The sequence below is a fragment of the Leptopilina boulardi genome, unplaced genomic scaffold, assembly GCF_019393585.1.
Source record: "Leptopilina boulardi isolate dan_hultmark-lab unplaced genomic scaffold, ZJU_Lbou_2.1 LbouV2_198, whole genome shotgun sequence".
NCBI lineage: Eukaryota > Metazoa > Arthropoda > Insecta > Hymenoptera > Figitidae > Leptopilina > Leptopilina boulardi.
In genome coordinates this window covers 36654-57529 of record NW_026137749.1, presented here as the reverse complement: position 1 = coordinate 57529, position 20876 = coordinate 36654, and the positions used below count along the sequence as shown (strand labels likewise).

Genomic DNA, 20876 nt, shown 5'->3' with positions numbered 1-20876 from the left:
ATATATCACATTAAAAAATTAACAATTTGAAAAGTAATAGACATGAGGAACTTACCTTTTAAAGAAATTTTAATTGAAAAATCTTGAATTTCTCGATCCAAAAACGTGCCAAGAACAAACACAGCGTAACACAATACATGCACACGAACTAATGCACACCTATTTCCCAAGTAGACGCCGGTTTCCCGCGATATTATTTTACGGTCTATCCAGTGGATATTCGCAGAGATTTCAGTTAGATTAGAGAACCATATTGGTCCGAGTTGGACAAAAATTGATGTTCCACCAATGAACGAACGACTATACGCAAGGGCAACGTATATTTGTAACTCGAGTTACGTATCTACTTTCGGGGTGACGTTAATTCACACTGTTATACGCACGAACTTGATGCACCACGTTTTTAGAAAAGTAAGTGCTTAAAATTTTCATTTTATTTCTTAAAATTAAAAACTTTTATCACACACTAGTAAATTCATACAGAAACAATTTTATGTATTGTTATATGTTCGAAGGTCTTATTAAATTTTTTAATTTTCAAGTATAAATGTAACAAATAAATTCCTAACCCTACTTTTCCACGTTGTATAAAAGTGAGTTTTATTTTTATTATGATAATATTACCCCTTTAATAAATATTTTTCTCAATGTACTTTAAAGCGAAAATTATGGACAACATGTCAAAAACAAATTCGGGCTTAAGTAATGAAAATTTATCAGCCCCATCATCTTCAACATTCATACAAGGACATAAGAAGAAATCAGTTCCTCAGCAAAAGAAAGAGAAAGGTAATTAATTAACTATATTGCTCTTAGGGTTTTTTGGGTAAATCTTTACAACTTTTAACTTTTAAATTCGAAAAGAAAATTTAGCAGTAAAATTTTTTAAGTTGAGAGTGAACTTATCGAAATATCAAAATCCTAAATAATTGCGATTAAACAATTTTTTCGTTACAATTCTAACCGTTACACAGTCCTCACATTTTCGCAAGTACATCGTTGTAGTAAAAAATTTATTTTTTTTAGTGTGCTTTTACACACGGGTTAAGAAAATAATTATGTTAATGTATCTACAAATCTGATGATGATTATTTAAATTTAAATCAAACAAGTAACTTTTTTAAGATTTAAATTTTTAAAAAGGTATAAGCAAGCATAATTTTCTATTTCTAAAATGTGGTGAAAATTAGAATTTCTAGAAAGTTAAAGTTTTACATAATTGTCGGTATCATTTAGCACAACTTTTTACTTTTTTTAAAATTTGCATTTTTTCAAAATAAAAACAGCAAAATTTTTTTTAAGCCATTAAGTATAATTTTTTCTGAAAAAAACTAATTTTTTTAAATTTACATTTAAAAAGAAGCAACAATATTTTTCAAGATAAAGTTTGATTTAACAAAAAAATATTTTTATGAAATAGTCGATTGATACTTTATAATTGAGCTTGCCTACTATAATTCAGCACATCGTTTGATTTTTTGGAATTCGCATTTTTGAGAAAAAATTTGACTAAGAATATTTTTTAAGACGAATTTTTGTCAAAAATACGAATTTCAAAAAAATAAAAATTATATTTAATTGTGCTAGGCAAGCATAATTTATTTATAAAAAATTTTACTCCTTTTAAATTTAATTTCTTTAAATTTCAAATTATTTAAGTAACTTGTATTGCAATTTATTTTTATGTTTTCACTACACTGATAAACTGATTAAAAATAACAATTGAAGAGGTCAATCAAATAACTCGATCTTCACTCGGAAAACGCTAAAAACATAGTCAATCGAGTCCAAAAATGAGAAGAATAAAAATTCAAAATTTTCTTTCTTAAAAAACGCTATCTGGTAAAAAATAAAAAAACAAAACTTTTTTTTAAGATTTTTTTTATGAAACGGATATTATGTGCAATAAATATTAAGACCTTTGTAATTTTTTCCTTAAATTTAATAAAGTTTTAAAACATTAATTGTCTTTTTGAATAAAATATCCAGGAAAATTATGATTTGAACAAACTTTCTAAGAGAAAATTGTTCATCAGTGTTTAATAAATTTTTTTTATAAGTTTTAAATAAATTTATTTAAAAATAACAAAATTATGCAATTTTTTAAAAGTACATTCCGCCCGCTTTATTCATCAAAACACACAACACAGTTAATTTTATTTCGTTTTAAGTTATTTTAACAATTTCTTTTATGCATATAATTATGTCAACTTTTTCCACAATAGTACAATTGTTAATAATAAAGTATATAAATCAATAACATTCTTTTCGTTCATGCTTTTCTTATTTTACTAATTTTTTCTTTCCAATTTTCCAATTCCACGCAATTAATACTGATAACAACTTATACTCAACCTAAAAATACATATTATTATTCTTACAGTTCTATATACCTAATTATAACAATGAAATGGATAAAAAATTTTACATATAAAATTAAAAAAAAAATATTCCATCCATTTCTGTTCATTCTAAGAACACTTTGCTTTCTTATGGAAAGTTTTTGTGGTTAATTTATTAGTCTCATTTATTAAAATGTCAGGTTTTTCAAAATTTTTCAGTTTTAAAATGTTAATAACTTTTGACAGAATTAACGTAGAATATTCGCTAATAGCTCAAAAAATTTGTTTTGAAAAACTCTACAAGAAGAAAAATATATTTCCAGGTATCTAAACATTTTTAAAAATTATGGGCAAAATCGATTTTCTCGAATTCTTCAAATGTTAATAATTTTTAACAGTATTGCAGTAGAATGTTCGCTAATAGCTCACAAAATTTGTCTTGAAAAACTCTATAAGAAGAAAGAAGAATGTTTTCAGGTATCGAAATATATTTAAAAGTTATGAGTAAAAAACGATTTTTTCGAATTCCTAAAATTTTAATAACTTTGAACAAAATTGCAGTAAAATGTTTGCTAATATATCAAAAATTTGCCTTGAAAAGCTTTACAAATTTAAAGAATAATATCCATAGGTGTCAGTACATTTTTTTAAAGTTATGGGCAAAAAACTATTTTTCAAAAATTTTAAAATGCAAAAAAAAATTAGTTAATCTTGATTTTGGGTTAAAGTATTCTGATTATTTGTCCGCCGTTGAGATCTACAATTTAAAACAAGATTTAGCCCTTTAGCTCGCTTATAGTATTCGAGATATTTATGAAAATGTGATGATTATAAAAACACACATACACAGGCACACGGAACGATACTTTTTAAAAATGTCATTTTTAGATTCCTCAGGTCGAAAAACTTAAAGATTCATCAAAGAATCGAAGTGAAAAAATTTTGGAAAAACAATGCCTCCCATGAGGAAGCAAAATGAAAAAAAATGTCAGTGGACATGTTTGAAAATAGCCTTCTTAACTGTGTTGTGTGTTTTTATGAATTTGACGCGCAGCACGTTCTTTTAAACAATTGCATGACTTTGTTATTTTTGAATAAATTTAATTAAAACTTTTCGATAAACTTTATGAAACACTGATGCACAACATTCTCACTGGAAGTTTGTTCAAATTATTATTTTCCTGGTTATTTCTATTAATCAAAAGTAAGAAAACTTCATTTTTGGCAGGTCATTTGTAATAACAAAAAATGAAACAAAACATAATTTTGAAACTTTTTATGGTTTCTTTGTTTTCAGCAGACCCAACTGAGTAAGTATATAAAATTCTAAGCGAATTCATGAACATTTAGTCTACAAAAAGACAATTTATATTTTAAAATTTAATTAAATTTAAGGAAAAAAATAAACTGTCTTTAATATTTATTGTATATAATATTCGTTTTATAAAAAAACCTTGACAAAAAAGTTGTATCTTTTTATTTTTTATAAGATAGCGTTTTTTAAAATAGGAAATTTTGAATTTTAATTTTGCTCACTTTTCGACTCGACTGACTATCTTTTCAGCGTTTTCCCGAGCGAAGATCGAGTTATTTGATTGACCTTAACAATTTTTGTCAATCTTTACTGTATAAAAATTAAGTCTCATTTTGATAGGTTTTAATACGATGTAAATACTTATGACAGATGGAAACATTTTAATCTTAACAGCATGTGACTGTTAGGTCACATGATTAATTTGTTAGTGAATCCAAACACTCTAACTTTACTTTCTCTAACTATTTTCAATTGTTTTATTAAAAGTTTAATTTAAAAGTATATAAACTTTTCCACGTCACTGCTCTTTATCATCATATTTTAGACTTATATACAAAATATCTCAATTTACTCAGAAGTTTAAGATTAACGTTGCTGTCAAATAAACATTACTGCGATCTCGTGACCTACCAGTCATCATGGTATTAAATGAGTACTTTCATTTTATATGAAAATTGCATTTGAGTTGTAATTTTTTTTAAAAATGATTGAAATTCATAACTTTTGATGGTTTTTTAATATTTAACATTATTAAATTCATTAAATTACTCAATGAATTTAATAATATCAAGATCTGGAAATATTATTTTTAAAATTGTTATGTATATTTATTCAAAAAATTAGAAATTACATGCGAAACTCCTATTCAATTAGGTATAAACGTATAAATATATACATATCTTACATGCTTAGATCTAAAAAATTCCCAGATTCTTTTGTATAGATGGTCCAACCTTGAACATAACATTAAATAAAAACTTGGTATTATTAAAAATAATTAATTAATTTTACTGCATTAAGAAAGCAGTATTGTCACAAGTCAGGAGAGTTATGGAAATGTCAGGGAAATCGGGGAAATGTCAAGGAAAAAAGTTTTTTGTTAAGGAAATTGAATGAAATCAAAGATTAAAAAATCTTTAAAATTTTTTGAAATTTTAAGACGTTTTTGAATTACAATTTCAATAAAATGAATTTGGAAATGTTTTTCTAATTTTGTAACACTAAATTTTCGTTAAAATTTGTTATCTGTTGTAACAACAACTAATACAAATTGTCTGTCAGGAAAAAATTTTTACTGTCAAGCAAATGTAAGGAAAATTGAACAATTAATTCTTGTGACAACCCTGAGAAAAATTTAGTTCTACAAATATGTTTAATAATTATTAAATTTATTTTTTTTAATTTTATTTTATTTATTAAATTTAAGCAAGAATAAAATAAATGAAATGAAGAAAATATTACATTAAGAAACATCGGTAAACAGAATTGTAGGGAATTTTCTAAAAAGAAAGACGAGCTATCGTTTGTGAAAATTGGATGAACATTAAATTTTTAATATGTTTAGACAAGAAAGAAAATAGTTTCCCAAATAATTATTGAACAAATTAGGTTTGAAAATAATTTTTTTTTAATTTTACAAAAAATTTTTATTATACTTTTGCTTGTTATAAAACATCTTTTTTCAAATTGTCTTTTAGAAGCAGACTTTAAAATTTTTACTCAATATAATCGAAAAAATTGAAATATTTATTTATATTGAAAATCGTCTGTCAAAATATATAAGGCATGTACAATTCAAAGAACGGTGCTGAAAAATGACCAAAATTTGCCCATGCGGGAATTATGAAAAACGAGTAGTTTCCCATAGTTTAAACCCTGCTGAATCCGAAAATGATAATTAGAATCTTGCAAACCTGAGGGAAAGGGATGAAAAACTACCCCTAAATAAGCAATTCCAATAATTCACGACAATTAAAATGCAGTCAAGTAACATCTAAAAAATAAACCAAAATCACTTAAAACTTGTTAGTCGGGGGTTTTCGGGGTCGCTGATTACGAATATGATGTTAGTTTTTGAAAATTCAAAATGGCGGATCCAGTATGGAGGACGACTTTTTTAAAAAATCTTGAGAATCGCCTGAAACTTGTTACTCGGGGGTTTTCGAGGTCGCTGATTACGAAAATGATGTTAGTTTTTGAAAATTCAAAATGGCGGATCCAATATGGCGGATAAAAATTTTTAAAATCCACACAATTTGCTTAAAACTTGTTACTCGGGGGTTTTCGGGGTCGCTAATTACGAATATGATGTTAGTTTTTGAAAATTCAAAATGGCTGATACATTATGGCGGACGAAAATTTTAAAAATCCACATAATTTGCTTAATACTTGTTACTCGGGGGTTTTCGGGGTCGCTGATTACGAATATGATGTTAGTTTTAGAAAATTTAAATTGGCGGATCCAGTATGGCAGACGACTTTTTTAAAAAATCATGAGAATTGCCTGAAACTTGTTACTCGGGGGTTTTCGGGGTCGCTGATTACGAATATGATGTTACTTTTTCAAAAATTGGAAATGGCGGTTCCTATACGGTTGGACAGTTTTCTATGAACCGTCGTATTCGCTTGAAACCACTAATATTTACTATTTGAATTGTTCTAGACATCACTTACTGTTTATTTATACGTATACCCAAGAAGCACGTAATATAACCTCAATATCAAGGTAATATTACACGTAAGATTCGTAATATAACGCTGTAATATTACAGTAATCTTACAGTGATCTTAAAATGTCCGCCTCAAGGTAATATTACCGGGAATATTACAATAATATTATAGACCACAGGTGTTTGGAAAGAAAAAAAAGTTTGCCTACGATGCCAAGAAAAATCATTGTTACCTGGTGGTTCCTTAGCCCCTCCTGAAACGAGAAAACTTAACCCGAAAATCGTAGCTGTTTATTTAGAGAAGTTTCGAAATTTTTTCAAAAAATTTGTTTTCTAAGGGTCAGAGATAAGTTTTAAATTATGTTAATGATTTTTATTTATGTGGGTGTGTTTGAAGGATCTCATTTTCTAGGTACAAGTGATTAAAAAATTTTTTAATAGAAAAGAACTCGAATTCGTAACTTTTCTTTTATGTAGGTGACGATTTTGGATGATTTAATTAGTAAATAAATAAATCGTGTTAATGAATTTATATCTATAGGGCGAAATTACACCACGAAGTGTTGTTAGGTTTTCTCAAAAACTGCCTGTAGGAGACGGAAGGAGTTGGATTTTTTGAAAAATTTAATCAGTGAATTTTGATTTTTTTGAGAAGTTAAAAATGTGTATTTTTACTACAAAAAATATTGAGATATCCTTGTTTGTTATTTTCGAGATATTAATTATTTAATTATTTAACGTTAACAAAAGATAAAATATTTTATATACAAATAAAGTCATCGTAATTCTGACGTTACCAATTGAAAGCTACCGTAATTCCGCATCCAACGAGCCCTATATGAAGAATTTTGGGTTAGTGGATTGTTAATAAATAATCGCATAACAACATTGCAATTGTTGATAAAAATCCCTCTAATTCAAAATAGTTCATATTAGTCTCGTTGGATGCGGAATTACGTTAGCTTTCAATTGGTAACGCTAAATTACGATAACATTATTTGTTTATAAAATATTGCATTTTTTATTAACATTAAATAATTCATTAATTAATATCTCGAAAATAACAAAAAAGGACATTTCAATATTTTTTGTATTGAAAATACACATTTTTAACTTTCCAAAAAATTAAAATTCACTGTTAATTAAATTATTAAAAATCGTCACCTATATAAAATAAAAGTTACGAATTCTAGGTTTTTTAATAAAAAAAATATTAATGGCTTGTATCTAGAAAATGAGGTCCTACAAACACATTGACATAAATAAAAATCATTAACATAATTTAAAATTTATTTCTGACCCTTAAAAAACAATTTTTTTGGAAATATTTTAAAATCACCCCTTGAAAGAGGTGAAACTTCTCTAAATGAACAGCTATGATTTTTGGGTTAAGTTTTCTCGTTTCAGGGGGTGCTAAGGAACCACCAGGTAACAATGATTTTTCTTGGCATCATAGGCAAACTTTTTTACTTTCCAGACACCTGTGAGACTAATTTGAGTTATTCATAAAGCATAAAAAACGTAAATATATTATAAGTCAATTTAGCTTGTTGGTAAAACTCTGGACTCGTGTGCTTTGAGTTCGGGGTTCGATTCCCTGGATGGGTAGATTTTTTTCGTAAAGAAATATTCCCATAATATTACTGTAATATTCTCTTACCTTAATATTACGGTATAATATTACTGCAATATTACTGTAATATTACGGTATAATATTACTGCAATATTACTGTAATATTACCTTAATATTAGCGCGTAATATTACAGTAACATTACCGGTAATATTACCTTGAGGCGGACATTTTAAGATCACTGTAATATTACAGCGTTATATTACGAATCTCACGTGTAATATTACCTTGATATTGAGGTTATATTACGTGATTCTTGGGTATACGTATAAATAAACAGTAAGTGATGTCTAGAACAATTCAAATAGTAAATATTAGTGGTTTCAAGCGAATACGACGGTTCATAGAAAACTGTCCAACCGTATCGGAACCGCCATTTCCAATTTTTGAAAAAGTAACATCATATTCGTAATCAGCGACCCCGAAAACCCCCGAGTAACAAGTTTCAGGCGATTCTCATGATTTTTTAAAAAAGTCGTCTGCCATACTGGATCCGCCAATTTGAATTTTCAAAAACTAACATCATATTCGTAATCAGCGACCCCGAAAACCCCCGAGTAACAAGTATTAAGCAAATTTTGTGGATTTTTAAAATTTTCGTCCGCCATATTGTATCCGCCATTTTGAATTTTCAAAAACTAACATCATATTCGTAATCAGCGACCCCGAAAACCCCCGAGTAACAAGTTTTAAGCAAATTGTGTGGATTTTTAAAATTTTTATCCGCCATATTGGATCCGCCATTTTGAATTTTCAAAAACTAACATCATTTTCGTAATCAGCGATCTCGAAAACCCCCGAGTAACAAGTTTCAGGTGATTCTCAAGATTTTTTAAAAAAGTCGTCCGCCATACTGGATCCGCCATTTTGAATTTTCAAAAACTAACATCATATTCGTAATCAGCGACCCAGAAAACCCCCGAGTAACAAGTTTTAAGTGATTTTGGTTTATTTTTTAGATGTTACTTGACTGCATTTTAATTGTCGTGAATTATTGGAATTGCTTATTTAGGAGTAGTTTTTCATCCCTTTCCCTCAGGTTTGCAAGATTCTAATTATCATTTTCGGATTCAGCAGGGTTTAAACTATGGGAAACTACTCTTTTTTCATAATTCCCGCAAGGGCAAATTTTGGTCATTTTTCAGCACCGTTCTTTTTCAAGTTTTTATAAAGTAAAGTTGTTTAATTTAAAAAAATTACTTTTCAGCTTAAAAAGTGATTAAAATTTTTTTTAATTGTAGTATAGAGCGAGCTAGTCAATTCAAAAAAAGAATGTTAGACTTTCTGCTGCAACCTTGATGCGGGAAATACGTACTTTCGACCGAAGTATAAAGAAAAAATACTTGTGCAATATTACACAGAAAAAAGATTTTTATTGTCTACCCTGAAATTGTTTAATACACAGAAGAGTTTTTTCTTTATCTTTTATAGTTTTTATTGTACTATGGAAAAATTTGATTAAAAATTTTTTTTCAGTTAATCGTATTCAGATAAAAAAGAATCGTACATCAAAATTTGTGGGTTATTCAAGAAGACAATTCAACCGCATAATCAATAATGAAGTTAAGAATGATTGCCAGTCTCTTCAAAATATTGGGGAAAAAATTAATACTTCGAAAGAAGCAGCCAGTTCTATAAATTTAATTTCATCAAATTTAGGAAATTGTAGCAAGCAAACAATAGCTGCACCATTATTGTCTAGTAGATTAAAGAAATATGTAGCAGATGATTTTAGCACTTCAGAATCTGATGACGAGGAGAAATCTTTTATGAAATTGCATCAGATAAATTCCGTAGACGACAAAGAAGTTTTTATCACTGACGAAAATTTTAGCAAGAAAACAGAAAATCCATCACTAATTTCTAATACAATAAATACATTTGCAACGGACGCTTTCAGTACTTCTGAATCTGATATAGATGATCTTCCACCATCTTCTTCTTTTAAATTCAACTCGATAAATTCTTTAGACAAGGAATTCTTTCATTTCGATAAAAGCACTGACTCAGATTCTTCATTAGATCTAAGCGAATTTGAAAATCAAAATTTATCAGACGAAGCCAATAGCAATATACTTGATTCTGAATCAGATGAAGAAGAAAATGATGAAATCGATGAGCAAAATGACAAAAAACAAAATTTTTTTATTAATATTTTACGTGATTGGGCATTAGTATACAAAGTCACCTTAGCGGCACTAACGGCATTACTGATAATTTTAAGGAATCACACTGAACACTCTTATTTACCACTGGACGCGAGAACATTATTAAAAACAGAGCAACGCACCGAAACATCTCAAATTAGTAATGGTGAATATCTACATTTTGGACTCGAAAGAGCCGTTAGATCCATTCTTCGTGACTATGAAAGAAAAGGCATAAGAATGAAACAAATAAAGTTAGGTATAAATGTGGACGGTTTAGAGATTTTTAAGTCCAGTAGAGAAGGATTGTGGCTTATTTCTTGCTCGGAAATTAATTCAAAAGAAGTGTATCCTGTGGGGGCCTTTTTTGGCAAAGGAAAGCCTGACAATGCTAACGAATTTTTAAAACAATTTGTGGACGAAGCTACAAAGCTGATAAATTATGGATTACAAGAAGAAGATGTTAGTGTATCAATTGAATTTTTATGTTGCGACACTCCGGCAAAAGCTTTTGTTTTATATTTAAAAGGTCATACAGGATATGACAGTTGCTCCAAGTGTAATATAGGTGGAGTTTATGTTAAAAGTAATCCATCCAAAAAAAATGCCAAAAAGAATGGTCAAATTTGTTTCCCTGGTACTGGTCCCTTTACATTGAAATCTGATAGTGACGAATTGGAATTAAATGTTCGTCCGATTATAGCAGACCTTCCACGATTTGGTTTTATATCTTCCGTTCCCTTGGATTATATGCACCTAATTCTGTTAGGTGTCGTAAAATGGTTAATAACACTTTGGGTGAAAGGACCACTCACTGTCAGACTGCCGATGAACAAAATAAATAAAATTTCCAAAATGTTATTAATCTTACGTCATAGTACTCCTGTCGAATTTGCAAGACGTCCAAGGGGACTTTTCGACTACGCTCACTGGAAGGCTACGGAATTTAGAACATTTCATCTTTATACAGGTCCTATTGTTTTAAAAAATGTCTTATCACCTGATGTATATGCACATTTTTTACTTTTGCACGTTGCAATAACAATTTTAGTAAATGATAATCACATTAGTAGTATAGTAAGGGGGCTACGACCCCAGTTACCGACCGAGCAGGTAATGTAGAACTCTACTTTACCGACGGAGGTAGTTCGGAGCGCCACCGCTAGATGGCGCCACTAGTTAGTTCCAAAGGTCGCCGCTAGATGGCGCCACTTTATTTTGTCGGTAAAGTTAAAGTCGCTTGGAAATTTAAAAATCTACTTTATCGACCGAGTTAGTTCGGGCTGCCACCAATAGATGGCGCCACTTAATTTTTAAATTTCCCACCGAATTCTCCTAGCATGTTAGTTCGGGCTGCCACCAATAGATGGCGCCACTTAATTTTTAAATTTCCCTCTGAATTCCCCTACCGAGTTAGTACCGGCTGCCACCAATAGATGGCGCCACTTTATTTTAAATTTCCTACCGAGTTAGTACCAGCTGCCACCACTAGATGACGCAACATAATTTTTTAGTTTAAATTTCCCACCGAATTCTCTGAGCGATTTTCAGTTTGTACCACAAGAAAGCGCCAGACAATGACAGCAGTAAATAGTTTATTTACATAATTATAATTTAAATTTCACGCCAATGTTAATAATATATTACTCATTGAGAGTTTACCTCTTCCTGATGGCTTTAAAAGTGCTGCCTGTCTTCAACTTGCTTCTGATTTTGAGCACCCAGAGCTGATTTAATACTAGAAGCCATATGTGCAAGAGAGATAGTAGTCATGTAAATATCACCTTAGTGTCAGTGTACAATAATTTTGCAAACAATATGTATGAGAGTAAGAAGATAAACCAAATATGTCTGTCTCTTTCTAACTCATGCTTGCGAGTATAGTTATTGTACAATAGTTCTTAAAGATGATTTAATTTTTCTTTTTGCGTAATGATCAAATATTTAATTGTCTAGAGTACTGCATTGTATATTTTCTAAAACATGATTTAGTTACAAAATCTATGTTTTAAGACGCTTGCACACCTCCGGCTAACTGTGCAGGCAGCCTGCAAGAGCCAATCAGAGAGTGAGTAGATGTAAATTTGAATTTCTGTCTCTCTTACTCTTGTACGTTTCCAGCGTGGTGGGAGGCTGCCTGTGCAGTCAGCTGGAGTTGTGCGAGCGCCTTTAGGTCTCTATGTGATTGAACCCTTACAAGTTCCTAATTTCATTGTGCGTTAACCCATAGTTCCCAATGTGCAAAGTGAGTATATCCAGTGAATTAACACTGATTGGCTAGCTTTAATAGTTCTGCTGGTAGTGGCCAATCAGATGTTAGTATTGAAATACACAGCTATGAACCAACTATTTCTATATTAACTTTGGAGAAAGTTTAATACGAAATATTCGTTGCTTAAACCGGCATTTCTTACCACGAGGAAAAAAAAGAAAAGTTTTATGTAAAAAATCAAAAATGGAAGGTGATAAATCATTTAATCACGAGCAAAGCTGCGCTTCAAGAAATGTCAAGGTAAATATATAATATTTCTTTTTCCTATTTTAACTTTTGATTATTGGTACATTTCTGAAATTTCAAGAATTTATGTGAACAAAACTTTTTCCATTTTACTTTCAAATGTACAGAAATTAATATCTAAAATAAATCATCTTTTCTATTGTTAGTATTGAATTGACCTATGTTTACATAATTAGTAGTGTTTCATTTGTTCTAAAATGTTAAACATTTTGAACAACATACCGTGTAATATATTCTATTTAAACTCTCCATCACTCACATGTAAAGTAAATTCTCACTTTATTATTATTTAGTATGGAAAGTATTATAGTTTATTATAGTATGAAACTTTTTTTGTAAATGATAAGATGAGGTTATAAACTTTCAACTGAATGTCATCTCAACCTTTGTTATTGCTTATTGTAAAAATAAAATGAGTCTTAAGCGGTAAGTCTTATTATACATTAAGTTTGTTTGTTTGTCAGAAAAGAAAAGAGTTAAAATAATGAATTTTTAAAAATCCTAAATATATTTTATATTGTTTTTAATTATTCATTTTATGTAACTGTTTCAGCGTCAAAACTCTTCAAATAATGAAGAGGAACATGTTTCTTACAAAATAAAACGGACAAGATGGGATGTACCACGGTACATTCTAGTCCCATCAAAATCGGAAGCTGCGTGCACCGTGAAAAAATGTGCAGATGAAAATTGTGAAGAGGATTATGTTCCTGTAAAAGTACGCTACACAAGGTGGGATGTACCTAGATATATTCAGATGCCAATGACATCAACATCGGAAGCTACGTGCGAACTGTATTATCACCCAACACCAAAAGAATTGTTAACCGTAGATAACAAAAATCATGAAGTTCAGCCTCAAGAACAACTTCTATTCGAAAGAGAAATTGAAATTGACAATCTTCTGCCTGAATTAGATTATTCTTTGGAAGAACTACTTATAGTTGAAAAATTATGTAATGAAGAAGTTGATAACACCAGTAAAGAAGAATTTGATTTCGAAGAATTGTTTGCATTTGTAGACGAAATTGCACAAGGTTTTGTGTGACTAGTGGCTTGGTAAATTTTCTTTTTTATTTTTATATAATAAATAATTTTGTTTTAGATGTTTTGAGAAGAAGAAAAAGGTATTTAGTATAAATAATAGTGTATATAATTTATCTTATACCAAAAATTATTTTTGTAATATTTATCTTTAACCAAAAAATTATTTTTGTATTATTTAAATGATTGCGTTTTTTAAAAAAAGTAGAAAGTGATATTTTGTTAATTTATGAAAGCTGGACAGTGTAGTGTATTATTAAGAAAGAAAAATATTTATTTTTTAGAAGAAGAGTGTTCTGTATGAAAAGGTTTTTAAAACCTAATAGATAAAAAAAAAATAATGTGAACATGAAAAAAAAAGGTGAAAAAGTGAAGATGTTTTTTTAATTTATGAAAGCTTGTCAGTGTAATATTAAAAAGAAAAATGTTTGTTTTTTAGGTTAGGTTGTCAATTTACAGGGTTTTTATATTATAAATAATTAAAATTAAAAAAATATTTTTTTGTTTTAGATGTTTTGAGAAGAAGAAAAAGGTATTTAGTATAAATAATAGTGTATATAATTTATCTTATACCAAAAATTATTTTTGTAATATTTATCTTTAACCAAAAAAATATTTTTGTATTATTTTTGTATTATTTAAATGATTGCGTTTTTTTAAAAAAGTAGAAAGTGATATTTTGTTAATTTATGAAAGCTGGACAGTGTAGTGTATTATTAAGAAAGAAAAATATTTATTTTTTAGAAGAAGAGTGTTCTGTATGAAAAGGTTTTTAAAACCTAATAGATAAAAAAAAAAATAATGTGAACATGAAAAAAAAGGTGAAAAAGTGAAGATGTTTTTTTAATTTATGAAAGCTTGTCAGTGTAATATTAAAAAGAAAAATGTTTGTTTTTTAGGTTAGGTTGTCAATTTACAGGGTTTTTATATTATAAATAATTAAAATTAAAAAAATATTTTTATTTAATTTTGTTATTATTTCTATCCATGTTTGAAATTATATTGATCCTTTATTGTTAATTAGTTTCAGTTGTAATATTAGATTTTCTTTATTTGTTATTATTTTTGTTAAAATCACATTTTTTATTTTACCATTGATTAACAGTCTGTGACTTGAAAATATATCATGTTAATCAATGGTGAAATAAATAAAAAAAAGGGATTTTTTACATTTTATAAGAAAACCCTGTTTTATTTCCCCTTTTAAAATTGGCATATTACACGCGTAGAGAGGGTAGCCGAAATAGAGAAAGAGGGAAGATAGACGAGAGAGAGAGAGAGAGAGAGAAGATAGATGAGAGTGGGGCAGTTGGGCCTGGTGGGAGGTGCTGTTGAGAGTCAAGAACCGAGATCACCATCACTTTCTTTCAGGCTTCGAGAGTAGAACCATTAAAAGGTATCTTCTACATTTTTATCTTTTTTAATTATTTTTAGCTATATTTAAGATAACGATATATATATATATATATTTTTTTAATTTTGTAGGAAAAAATGGATAATCAAATGAACAGGACTATTGCTAGATTTTCTATCTCGATTTTTGACGAATCCTATGATAGTCACGGATCAACAGAAATATCAAGTACCGATAATGAATCTTATAACAGCCAAGCTTCAACCGTTATCCTGGACATTTCTGACAATGATGACTATCTTAATGATAGTCATTACAGTGAGAATATATTGAACATCAATATCAACGATGAAGAAGTAATTTAATCTATTTATTATATTTATTATATTTACTTATTTTATTAACTCAATTACTTATTTTTAGGTTTCTGAAACATCTGAGTTCATGGCACTGCAACCTGTCGAATTTCAGTTGATTGATGACGTTCCGGTTATCGAAGATGATGACATTCAGGTTATCGAAGATGATGATGACATTCAGGTTATCGAAAATGATAATGACGTTCAGGTTATCGAAGATGATGATGACGTTCAGGTTATCGAAGATGATGAGGATGTACTGATCATTAACATCAGCGACGATGAGGTAATTTTATTTAATCTAATAGTTATATTTTCTTCTAATAATAATTTTAATTATTGATTTCTTCCATTAAACCCATACTTTTCAGGTTTTCGAACTTTTTAACATGTCACCGGAGCCACCTAGAACCCCATCGCCAACTGTATCATCATCATCATCATCATCTAATTCATCACCAGATCAGAACAAAAATAAAAGATATAGGGGCATTTTGCACTCTTCTTGATTGTCCAGCTTAATTTTTTTAACAAAATAATAAAAAAATCATTTTTGCATAAAATTTTGTTATTTACAGAATCTTATTTTATGGACAAGAAAGTTAAGCAAAGTTCTATATACAAGTGTTGTAACGACAAATGTGAGTTGCGACTGATACATATAAAGACGTGCCTTTTTACGTTTTTTAGATTTTAAAAGCAAATTTGTTTTTCAATTTTGCTTTTAGTTGTTTTTTAGCTTTTCTTTTTTTTCGCTTTTCTTTCAGCTTTTATTTTAGATTTCATTTGCTTTTCGTTCAGATTTTTTTAGCATTTTTTTCAGGATTTTTAGCTCTTCTTTCAGATTTTTTTTTTCCTTTTTTTCAGATTTTTTTTTAGCTGTTCTTCCCTTTTTTTCTTTCAAATTTTTTTTTTATTTTTAGATTTTTTCTTTTCTTTCAGGTTTTTTAGTTATTCTTTCAGATTCTTTTTGCTTTTTTCGAATTTCTTTTGCTTTTCTTTTAGATTCTTTTAGCTCTTCTTTCAGATTTTTTTAGCTCTTCTTTCTTTCAGGTTTTTTTTACCATTTCTTTCAATTTTTTTTCTTATAGGTTTTCACTTAGGTTTTTTAGCTATTCTTTCAAGTTTTATTTTTTTATTAGAATTTTAGATTTTGTTTCATTCTTTTTTATCTTTGGATTTTATTTTTTTTGTTTTTTATCTTTGGATTTTATTTTTTGTTTTCAAGCTTTTTTCAGGAAATTTAATTATGATTTTTTAAAAAAATTTAAAGTTTATGGGGAGGGGTGAGACCAATGATGTCACCTCCAATAACATTCCTTGTTTAAATATTCTTTTACATTGCTTGCCCATAAGATTAAAATTTTGTAGATCTGGACAAATAATTTTTTTAAAAATTAATTTCTTTTTTTCAGTCAAGAAAAGGAATGGAAGAAGCTTATTCATATTTTGATGATGATGATGACAGTAACGAAGGTGCAGAACGATTAATCGTTTTCATTATGGATAGTGAAAATGAGGAGGAGTTGGAGAGCGAAAGTTCCATATATTCGGATAGTGATGATTATGATGATGACGAATATTATGAATTTTTTGAAAATAGTGATGATGATGATGATGATGATGATGATGATGATGATGATGATGTCATTCTCATTATCAGTCCAATTATTGTCATTTCAGAGGTAATATTAGTATTTTAATAATAATAATAATGATAATAATAATAATAATAATAATAATAATAATAATAATAATAATAATAATAATAATATTAATTTTTTCAGATGGAATTATTAGAACCTCCAGAACCATTTTTAACCGAAGAAAAATTTAAAAAATAATTTTAAAAAATGTATAAATAAATAAATAATTATTTTCTAGTTGAATTACTTTCTTTAATAGTGTGTGAGTGTATGTGTGTTAATTGGGGTGGATGATAGTAACATACGATAGGAATTGCGCACGCATTCTAGTGGTGGTGGGGTTGTAGTGAAAAGTGGGGGGGATACTGATGATATAAAGCGATTCCCATGCCACAAGAGTCATTGTCTCTCCGTCAGCTTTTCCAAGTAACAGTAAGTATTAGTTTTCTCTTTACAGCAGCTTTGTTTCCAGCATTTTTTCTTTTCATTTTTTTTCATATTTTATTGCAGCATTTGTTTCAGCATTTTACTTTCAGCATTTTTTTCAAATTTTATTATTGCATTTCTTTCAGCATATTTTCAAATTTTATTATGATATTTCTTTCAGCATTTATTTTCAGCAATTTATTTCAAATTTTATTATAATATTTCTTTCAGCATTTATTTTCAGCAATTTATTTCAAATTTTATTATAGTATTTCTTTTAGCATTTATTTTCAGCAATTTATTTCAAATTTTATTATAGCATTTCTTTCAGCATTTTTTTTCGAATTTTATTCTAGTATTTCTTTCAGCATTTATTTTCAGATATGTACCTTTTCTATTTTAAGAGCATTTTAAATTTCAGAGCTTTTTAATATATTATATATTTATTTTGATTTTCATCTTTCTGTTCAAGGTTTGTTTTTGACAAGTATAAAAAAAATGGATTTAGAAAAAGTAAATGCTGTTGGACGCATGGAGGCTACCTTACCAACGAAGCCACTTTCCGAATTGGTTCCCAAGGGTCGCTACATGGTTAATAAATTAACCAAAGTACAAACAAGATTCGGAGGAAGGATTATGACAGAAATAGATAATGAATTTATCACTTTTCTACCAGCCAGATTTGTGAAACTCTTCGAGGATGAGCCGAATACCTTGGAGATGATGCAAGAAGCTGCAAGTTTAAACAAGTTATACATGAAGTACTTGGGAGGACCATACAACGCCATGGAATTCAAATTTAAATAAATGATAGTGAATTTTTTAATTATTGATGTTTATAAAATATGAATTTTCACATCAATAAAAAAAATATATTTATCTATAAATTGGATTTAAAATTATTATTTTCCTTGTTAATTTTATTTTCAGGAATTAATTTTAAGTTTTATTTTCAGAAATACTCAAATTAAATAATATTTAAGGGATAGGTTTTTAAAATTACGAGAGAGAGATATTATTTCAAATTATTCATGTTTATTTTTTAAAACATTTAAAAATTTTTTTTTTTTACAAAAAAGATTCACAATTCTCGTAGAAAGATTTCAGTGCAGAATCAACTTCATCAATTCCTTTAGCAACAACACTTATATATTGGTTTGGAGGTTCCAAAAACCAATCACGTAGAATTCTTACATTTCTTACAGCACAATTTTCAGTATAAAGCGTATGATGAGTACACGTAGTTGACAATTCAGACTTAATTTTTTTCAGGGATGGACAATCAAAATCTTCTAAATTTTGCACATTTAGTAAATATTTTTCTAACCACGTCTTCTTCTCTAATCCTTTGACGTAGATGACTTTAGCACCTCGTAGTACATCTTGTAGAATTGGACGAAGTTCATCGTAAGAGACGTCTCCAGCTGACCAATGAATTCCATGGTAATTATGTGTAAGCCAAAGATTTTCACTTTTATAGCGTCCTGGCAATGAATTCCAATTACACGGAGGTTCAAATAGGTAGACGATTGGTTGAGCATCAGCCTGAAGTGGAAGTATTGCCAATTCTTTAAAGACAAAGTCATTGTAGGGTCTTTTAAAACCTTGAACGTCTACGATGAACTCCATCCTGAAACAGAAAATGAATTTCTCGCCGAAAGTACTGCATTTATAGCCCAATTATACCCCCACCAACACTTTTTAGATTACCCCCTCTCCTCTATAGCAACTTTTTAACGACGCCGCTGATTGGTTTATATTGTACAACGCGATCATGGATGATTAGGCAATATGCAGTAGTCTCAGCCGGCATGTTATATCCTGATTCAAATTCTAATCGTACATCTACTGATGCCTGTTTCAAAAACTCATTTTGTTTTGAACAATCGATAACAATTAAAGGAAATAATTGTTTAAAAATATTCTTTGTTAATATAGGTTTTGAATCATTTCCATAGTAAGAAGTTTGAAAATTAGCATACATTTCATAAAGTAAAGCATACTGATTTTGATCAAAGTTTAGATTCAAATTACCATAAGGATAATACTGAGAGTTTAAAAAGAGTTTTACGTTTGTAATATTACAATGATCAAAATGACAAGCATATTTTTTTCGTTTATCTTTTCTCGCTGTTTGAAATCCAACAATTACATATCGTGGTTTTTCCAATTGGGTGGAAGTTTTGATTTGCCATAGGACTTTTGAACTTGTAGGAACTAAAGGATATTCATACATTTCCCATGATCGAAAACTTATTGAAATTAAGGGGTCTTTTTCGATGAATTTCAATAATTTTATTTTATTATTATCAGCAGGTAAAATGTATGGAATCATCCATTCTAGTTTATTGATGAAAATTTTAAATTCTTCATCAGCTCCTTGTCCTGTTTGAATTATAGCATTAGTGTCATTACGCGCTCTTGTTAAAATAAGTTCATGTTTGGCGTTCATAAGAATTTTCTTATAATCCTCGGCAAAGCCAAAAATCATGCTAAGTGGAATTGTAACATCAAAATATCCATTTTCTAAAGTTATTCTTGCATCAGCTTCAATTTTTGAAAACCCTGCATTTTCTATAAGATTCAGCTGCGGTGGAGTTAGAGATACTAAACTTTTCATAATAGTTGTATGTCCAACGTATTTGCATCGATCAATCTCGATGCCATTTAATTCATAGCGAACTTCATCAAATAAAAAACATATTGCATTGCTAGTCAAGTGTACGTTTTCCGTAACAGCAATGCCATCATTTTTAGTCAATTTTCCAAATATGTGCAATGAACTTTTACTCGGTAAAATACATAAATCTTGATGTTGAACTGCAATCCGAATTTCATCACTATTGTTAAAAGATGATGAAGCATATGGTTGATGAGCATGAATTTCATAATGAGCTATGGACTCATCAAAATTCACTGCTGCTGGAATGTTGAGAATTTCGTCCATTTTTATTGCAACAACACCCAAAAAATATATAGATTATTTGTCTTGGCGTTTTCCTTGTGGTATGACTTTTAGGCCTACCTTTATCAAGAATAGGCGATTCTGAGGTGTTAACTCCTTGTGAGACAAGTTTAGACTGATTTTTCTTTGGCATGTTGGCTGACTTTTATAGCTTCCACCACCAACTTTTTGATTATAAACGATTCCCATTATATTGATTTTATATGCAATCGAATTGTTATAGTTTCTCCTCGAAAATTAATCAAATCACCATCCTGATCAACAATGCGGAGTTGAATATTATGTATTGTTTTGACCACAATCGGAAGGTAAATGACGTGTGCCGGCACTTCCACAATCTTATATCCTGGTGGAACGCTTGGAAAGAACTCATGGATGGTGTGAACTTTTTGATTATTTATATAAGCTCCAGATGTAATGTTACACTCAATTCTAACTGAATTTACCTTGAGAATAGCTA

At 28.9% G+C, this 20876-nt stretch overlaps 2 protein-coding genes across 2 annotated transcripts; one reads left to right on the top strand and one right to left on the bottom strand.

The window, feature by feature from the left end:
• The first annotated feature begins 65 nt into the window (after positions 1 to 65).
• Positions 66 to 13670, top strand: LOC127278180 (uncharacterized). The gene is made up of 4 exons (XM_051299757.1): positions 66 to 411; positions 661 to 789; positions 9434 to 11217; positions 13176 to 13670. Exons 2-4 carry the CDS (start codon positions 669 to 671, stop codon positions 13668 to 13670), a joined length of 2400 nt encoding a protein of 799 aa, XP_051155714.1. The 5' UTR covers positions 66 to 411; positions 661 to 668.
• A 5501-nt stretch (positions 13671 to 19171) lies between these two features.
• LOC127278179 (uncharacterized) lies at positions 19172 to 20398 on the bottom strand. Its single transcript, XM_051299756.1, has one exon. The coding sequence runs from the start codon at positions 20396 to 20398 to the stop codon at positions 19172 to 19174; it is 1227 nt and encodes a 408-aa protein (XP_051155713.1).
• Between the last annotated feature and the right edge of the window lie 478 nt (positions 20399 to 20876).

Bases quoted from the DNA above. Each gene is read 5' to 3' on its own strand.
- LOC127278180 (XM_051299757.1), top strand. From the start codon at position 669: ATGGACAACATGTCAAAAACAAATTCGGGCTTAAGTAATGAAAATTTA. The intron at 790-9,433 runs GTAATTAATTAA...ATTTTTTTTCAG, and splicing joins TCAGCAAAAGAAAGAGAAAG to TTAATCGTATTCAGATAAAA. The intron at 11,218-13,175 runs GTAATGTAGAAC...TAACTGTTTCAG, and splicing joins CCCAGTTACCGACCGAGCAG to CGTCAAAACTCTTCAAATAA.
- LOC127278179 (XM_051299756.1), bottom strand. From the start codon at position 20,398: ATGGACGAAATTCTCAACATTCCAGCAGCAGTGAATTTTGATGAGTCC.